General features: G+C 35.5%; 1 protein-coding gene across 1 annotated transcript in view; it reads right to left on the bottom strand.

The window, feature by feature from the left end:
- Positions 1–3,468: 3,468 nt before the first annotated feature.
- LOC107741116 (BTB/POZ domain-containing protein KCTD16-like) overlaps positions 3,469–7,687 on the bottom strand; it is a 19,600-nt gene continuing 15,381 nt past the window's right edge. The window contains exon 2 of the mRNA XM_016553708.1: positions 3,469–4,301. Coding sequence (XP_016409194.1) covers positions 3,868–4,301 — 434 coding nt within the window. The 3' untranslated portion in view covers positions 3,469–3,867. The remainder of the gene's footprint in view (positions 4,302–7,687) is intronic.

Below are 7,687 nucleotides of genomic sequence, written 5' to 3' on the forward strand. Positions count from 1 at the left end.
AGTGGCTGGTCCCCGGAACTGGAAGACTTTCTCAATGTATATAAGTGGTAAGCTCTTTTAGAATGGAAAATTTGAAGAAGAAGGAGAATCGATTAATTATTTATATTAATTGCCATTATGTGAATAATATGTAATCAATAGAAAAGTAACTGCAGTCTGATTACGAGTATTTTAAAATGTAATCTAATCTAATTACAAGTACTTCATTTTTGGAATCTGATTACATAATCCAGATTACATGTAATCAATTACTACCCAGCACTGATTATATATTATATAATACATTTATATACACTATATATAATAGAGTACATAATACAATACATGTACATATTATATCTTATACATATTACATTTACATAAATGAGTACTAGTTCAATAATAACAGATTGTCTTAAAAGAAATAATTCTTTATGTCTCTCAGTTTAACTTTGTAGGACATGTTTGATGAAATCGGGCCGAGGTTAGCTGCTGGTCATTCTTTCTTTCTCTTGTCTGACCAGAGGATTTTACTCACGCATGAAGTTCTGCTATTGATTCTCAAAGAGAGCAGTGTGTTAGTACACAGGGCCAAATTTTGGATCCTTCCCATGCCCTTTCATTGATCTGTTTAGGAGTATAATATGGACACGCGGAATACATGGAGGGGTCATTTCAGTTTTTAAACACAGGGTACAAGTAGACAAGACTGAAGCAGGATCAAAAGAAGATGAAATGCCTTTGATGCTGATTGAAATATTTCAACTGCAAAATCAAATTAAATGCATCTTGAAGTTATGTCATTAGTATGCATGTTGGGTTTGAACTGTGTTGCTGAGCACAAAACTATGGAGACAGTAGTCTACTGTCAGTCTCCCACTAACAAAATATTGACCAGGAAACTAGATGTTTAATGCATTAGATGAAAAAATACAGTTAGCTGAGGATCATAATATGATAATAATGTTGCCGGAAACCTCACACATCTAAACCTCCTGGTTTCCCGGAGTTACAGAGTGAATCCTATTTCTTCAGCATAAAGAACTTACATTTCACTTACTGAATGACAGTATATATAGTGTCACCTTTATAAGTGCTTTCTAGCAGATTTGTAGAAGCCCATGTAAGCCACTGAATAAAAAATAAAGAAGGTAATTGTGACTTTTTATCTCACAATTCTTTTCTCGCAATTGCGAGTTTACATCTTGCAGTTCTGACTTTTCTCAGAATTGCATGATATAAACGTGCAATTGTGAGTTATAAACTCAGAATGGCAAGATATAAAGTCAGAATTGCTAGATATAAACTTGCATAAACCTTTTTATTATTATTACTTTTTTCTTGCAATTGCGAGTTTGTATCTCACAATTCTGACTAATTTTCTCACAATTCTTTACTCAGACTTGCAACTGCGAGTTAAAAAGTCCAATTCTTAGGGAAAAAGACTGATATTTTCTTATAATTGTGAGTTTATATCTCACAATTCTGACTTTATAACTCACAATTGCATGTTATAAAGTCAGAATTGGGAGATATAAACTCACAAGTATGAGAAAAAAGTCAGAATTGTGAGTTTATATCTGCCAATTCTGACTTTATTTCTCAGAATAACTACTTTATTTCTCAGAGTTGCGCAGTTTATATCTCGCAATTCCAGCTTAATTTCTCAGAAATGTGAGTTTATATCATGCAGTTCTGACTTTGTAACTCACAATTGCGAGTTTATATCATGCAATTCTGGAAAAAAGTCAGAATTGTGAGACAAGTCGCAGTTACCTTTTTATTTTCTTATTCAGTGGCAGAAACGGGCTTCCATAGATTTGTGATTTGTCTTCAGTAAATGCATAAATTCTTCAAGTCTGTCATGCGTCTGCACCCTAAAAGCTTCTCTGTTTTAGATTAAATGTAGCAACACTGCAGAAACTAATGGCTAAAAATAGTCAGTTAAAAATGGTACTTGTGATGCATGTATTTATCAACAGTTTTCCTTCACAGTGACAGAAAAAGAGAAAACTAATATATCAGGCAGCAGAATGCAAAATTACGGGGTGTTGCAAAGAGGTTTGTCTGGTGGTTTAGTATTAGATTCGGCAAAGCTCATAATCTGTTAAATTCAGAGAGAAGGGTAAGGTCATCTGCCATGTTCGTGAAGAGACAATTTACCCTCCCGCATCTTCTATCTGATTTGCATACATATATTTATTTGACACAAATAAGAAACAAGCAGCTCTTGATTTTTCTGTCAGGAATCCAGTTTAAATGCTGTGCCTACTCTAATGCCAAACCGCAAGGGGTGCAACATTGCAATGTGTCAGGATTATACCAACTCGAATGAACAAATTGTATTTTAAACCCAGTTCGTTTAATGATTCATTGCACATTCAGAACAAAACATCCTCATATACCCACGAGCGAAATCAAAAGTCTCAGCACAAACGTTCACAATGACAAACAGAAACAGCTTAATATTTCAGTCCGATCCTGTTGATGTATTTCCTCTGGGTTTGAATGAATGGTGAATGATGTTTGGTGAATAATGTAGATCACATCACAAACTAAATGTGTTCATTGATATGAGTCATTACTCTATATGAGTGAAATAACATGCATTGGCATCTGTCTACCACAGAAACATACTCACTTGTGCTGTTTTAAACTCTTTAAATAAAGGGTAAATTTGTGGTAAATGAATAGTTCACCCAAAACTATAAATATGCCAAAAATATACTCCAAGATGTAGATTTGTTTGTATCTTCATCAGATTTGGAGAAATGTAGCATTGCATCACTTGCTCAGCAATGGATGCTCTGCAGTGAATGGGTGCCGTCAGAATGAGAGTCCAAACAGCTGATAAAAACATCACAATAATCCACAAGTAATCCACACCACTCCAGTCCACACGTTTTGAGAAGCGAAAAACTGTGTCTGTAAAAAAACAAATCCATTATTAAGATGTTTTGACTTCAAACCATTGCTTCAAACCGTACGAGTCCTCCATAATATTGATTTATCCAGTGAAAAAGTCATCTCATCTCGATCAGGAGAGAAATATGCACAGATCAAGCGCTGTTTACAAGCAAATACAGTCCAAAAAAAGTCAGTGGATTTTGATGTGAGAGGATGGACCTTTTCACTGGAGGAAGCATTATTATGGATTGTTTTTTGCGCTTTAAAATGTCTTAATGACGTATTTGTTTATTACAAACACTCCGTGCTTCATGTCACGATACATTAACTGATGGACTGGAGTGCTGTGGATTACTTGTGGATTATTGTGATGTTTATATCAGCTGTTTGGACTCTCATTCTGACGGCACCCATTCACTGCAGAGCATCCATTGGTGAGCAAGTGATGCAATGCTACATTTCTCCAAATCTGATGAAGAAACAAACTCATCTACATCTTGGATGGCCTGAGAATACATTTTCAGCAATTTTTCATTTCTAAATGAGCTATTCTTTCAAACTCTCCATCAGTTAAACACAGTATCGAATAATGCAAACCACATTCACATACGAATCCTGCCGTTCTCATATGTGCATTGCATCTACAGGTGGAACGCCGTACAAAAGTGCAGTGCTGTCCGTGCACCGACTATGAGCATCACCAAGTAATACACACTTGTGATTATTGTGTATATATACAATCTGTTTTTTTATTTGAGAGGTTTGTCTAGATGCCGTGAAATTGGTTTCGACTTTAATGTCATTGTGCCAAACAGGACCGGTCCCTTTAGGAGTCACTTGAGGTTCACTGAATTGTTAATTGTGCATCTTGCCGCATGATTACACAGACGAGCCAATTAAGCCTAAGCAAAGAAGAAGTATGCGCTGAGAGCTCTGTTGTGTTGTGCACTAATAGGCTCGGCGAGCCTGCAGGAAATCATTTTAGAGCCGATATTTTTTCAAGAGCTCCGACTGCCACATGTACTTCTTCTCCGGAAAGCGCTCTGGAATTTTAATCCGCCGGAAGTCCTGGATGCATTTCTCCAGCTCCTGCTCCGGAGTCAGCTTCTCCTTGGCCGGCTTCCTCTTCCCTGCCATGGCGTCACGCGGCCCGGCGGTTCGAACGCGGAGCAGATCGGTCCTCCTGGGAATCGGGGTCGGACCCTTTTTCACCGGCCGGTCCAGAGTCTGGATGTTGGGCTGGCGGGTGACCGGACGCACGATGACCGTTTCCTGCGGAGAGCTGGCTTCCGATTGGGTCTCGGAACAGGGAGGGGAGAGCTCGTTGAAGGAAGTGCCACTCTCACCCTCGCGCTCGCTCTTGTGGCTCTTGCAGCAGCAGTCGCAGTGAGAAGAAGACCATCCGGATGGGCCACCTTAAAAACACAAAACCCACAGATGTCAACAAAGCACATAACAGAAGTCGCATTGGGAGTCTATTCGGAAGTCAGTGCGATTTTGTTGTAGGTATCAGTTTGCAGAACGGTCCGTTTAGGAATCAGAATTTGTGAAACCTGATAACAAAGGTGAAAGAGCTGAGGTGAACCAAGATATTCTTCATTTCCCGCACTATAACCAACACAAATGCTCCTCTAATGGCACGGATGTTTCTCAGTTTACACAGTCGATGCTTAAGTAGCCCATTTAAAATGCATCATATGCTCAAAGGGAAATTACACGATGAAATGCATTAATATGCACGAGTGCGAGCCAGTCGCTTGGCATTGAGCAGGTTGACCTTATTAAAGACATAAAGAATCCACATTTAAATCACCGTCTGAACTATAGGCATCGATCTGTTTTGTGTTTTAGACAAAGAACTGTGCTAAAACCACAAAGGGCCGAGTCCTTGTCTCAAAAAAGATAACAGTGTGCATCAGTCGCTTTTGTTATCTGATGGATATGTGCATGCATCAAAACAGAGAAATCTCCAAACATCAAAGTATTAGCTGAATGAAGGGACGGAACACCTTCAAATGCATTTACATATTCATATTTCCGTATAATCCTTGAGTGCGATAGAGGTGGAGAATCTGAGCTCTGAAAACAGTTAGTGAACATGCTTTCTATTTAAAACTAAATTTAAATGTCTGAAAATCCAACTTTGAAGCACTTGTGAAACAAATGTGAATGAATGACATCCCGTTCACCTTCACAGGCAGACCGCAAACCAACCTCTAGCTATTCTGTTTCCTGGCAGGCCTTTACCGGCCCTCCAGCCCAGGTGTCTCCTTCAGTTCATGGACACAAAGCACCTCCCACTGCAGGGATCCTGCTTGAAGAACTGGATGTGAACGTGTCCGGGTCATATTTCATGTCAAGATCAAGGCAAAAATTATATTTTGTATAAAGAAAATAAGTCTTTTTTTCAAGACCATTACAATTCTCATTATTACTGTAATGCATAAATACATTAAAACAATGTTTAAATAGCAAAGAATTTATACAACATGGTATTAAAACAAATTAGTTATGACCATTAAATTATCTTTAGTCTAATGAATAAATAAATGTAAGTAGCAAAGACTTTATATGTCATAGTATTAAAATTAATCATTAGTTAAGACCATTAAAATTATCTGTGATAAAAGAAAACATTTATGAATTTATAAACCATGGTCCTTTATCGACCATAAAAATTCTCATTAATGCAAAATGTAAATAAATAAATGCATAAATAAAAAATAAACAATTTAAACAGTTAAGACCATTAAAATTCTCTGTATTGTGATGCAAAAAGAAATGAAAATTTCAATAAATAAATAAATGCAAGTAGTAATGATTTTATATGTCTTGGTATTAAAATGAATCATTAGTTAAATCCATTAACATTCTCTTTGTTGTAATGAAAAAAGAAAATCAAGTTTAAATAAACAATTACACATTTAAACACCATGGTAAATGGTCCATTATGTACCATACAAATTCTCATTAATGCAAAATGTAAATAAATAAATACATGCATAAATAAAAACAAATAGTAAAGAATTTAAACATTGTGGTAAAATGAAGTATTAGTTAAGACCATTAAAATGATCTTTATTGTAATGCAAAAATAAAATTAAAATAAATAAATAAATACACCACGATATTAAACATTTATATTTTTAAGATCATTAAAATTCTCAATATTGAAATGTGAAAGTAAATAAATAAATACATGCATAAATAATAAAAAAGGGATTTTAAACATTGTGCACTAAATTAAAGCATAGTTAATATAATTACAATTCTAATAAATAAATAAATAGTAAAGCTTTTATAGATCATGGTGTTGCTTGTTTTACTTGCATTTATTGATTTGATTTTTTTTTTTAAACATTAAAAACATTTTCTTCACAGTAATGAGAATTTATAATGTTTAAATTATGATAATTTGGTTTAAATAATTTGGTTAATTTGATCATTTGGTTCAATAATTTCTTAATGCATTATTTAATTTCTCATGTAAATTGTTCCTATAATTTGGGTGATGCAATATGACCTGGACATTAAATTGAGAGATTCACCCACCCAAATCACAGTATGTATGATCTTTCACATTTGTGTGTGTGTATATACAGTAATCGCTGCTGTGTTTTCTCAGTCCAATCCCTATGAATCGCAGCTGTGGTTTCGAGAACATAAAACGCAATATCTATAGCTTGACAGAGGCTCGATAAAATAAGTCTGACGTTTACTCCCCAGGGGTCACCGTATCTCCACCTTCCTGTTATTGGTGTTTCTCATGTATAGAATTTCAACCCTTTTCCCATCAGCTTGACATACTATTAAAAAGAATGATCACCAATGAGACGTCATCTGCATAGAGGGATGCTATTTTACATCTGAGTATCGTTATTAGCTAAACACGACTCTCAGAAGCAATAATTTGTGTTCATTGTGTCTCCGAAGCTGCTAATTTATCCTGATTAATAACAAAATCATTCAGCTGAGCTGCAAATACATTTTACTGAATGCATTAACAGGCTAATTGAAGGCGGTGTGATTGCTAGTGGCTTTCTAATGGGATCCATGAATCTGACACCAGAATAAGCAGAACATTTCCCTGCATAACTATTAAAGCAGGTTCTCCTCTCTGAGCATATGAAGGGTAAATAGAAAGGCTTTTACTGAAGAATTGTTTCTAAGTGGATGGTGCAGCCTGATGGGACCACAAGTCAAGAAGCATGGCGAGCAACAATGCCATAAAATGAAATAATTGTCACCTTTTATTCTACTAAACAAAACACATCAGTAGTACCCCACTCAAGACTTGAAGCTTTTATGTGTCTTGACAAAAAAAGAGACTGCTAACAAGTGGCTAAATAGAGGTTGTCAATGACATTAAACGTCCTCGTGCAGAGCTGGAAAACTCATTTACTTACTAGTCTGCTTTTACAACCTTGTACTTGTACTCTTGGAAACTCAAACTTGTAGATTGCAAATAATGATTGAAAGAGTGAGTTGTTGGAAGCTTAGTGATCAGTGTTGGGTAAGCTACTCTAAAAAAGTAATTAATTACTAGTTACTAATTCTTCAACAGTGTAATTAGATTACTGTACAAATTACTCTCTCCAAAAAGTATTCAATTACTTATTATTACTAATTACTTTTTAAATCCTATATCAATCTCGACAAATTAATGATACAAGGATAGACATGAAACGGTTCTTTTAATTCTTTCAAGTAACTACATAAATTATTTTCATAAATTAATTCCAATTCGCTATTAACAAAACTATTAACTATGACTTTTGCCTCAATATACACCTAATTGCTG

Source organism: Sinocyclocheilus rhinocerous, unplaced genomic scaffold (assembly GCF_001515625.1).
Source record: "Sinocyclocheilus rhinocerous isolate Xijiao unplaced genomic scaffold, SAMN03320098_v1.1 scaffold44, whole genome shotgun sequence".
NCBI classification, from domain to species: domain Eukaryota; kingdom Metazoa; phylum Chordata; class Actinopteri; order Cypriniformes; family Cyprinidae; genus Sinocyclocheilus; species Sinocyclocheilus rhinocerous.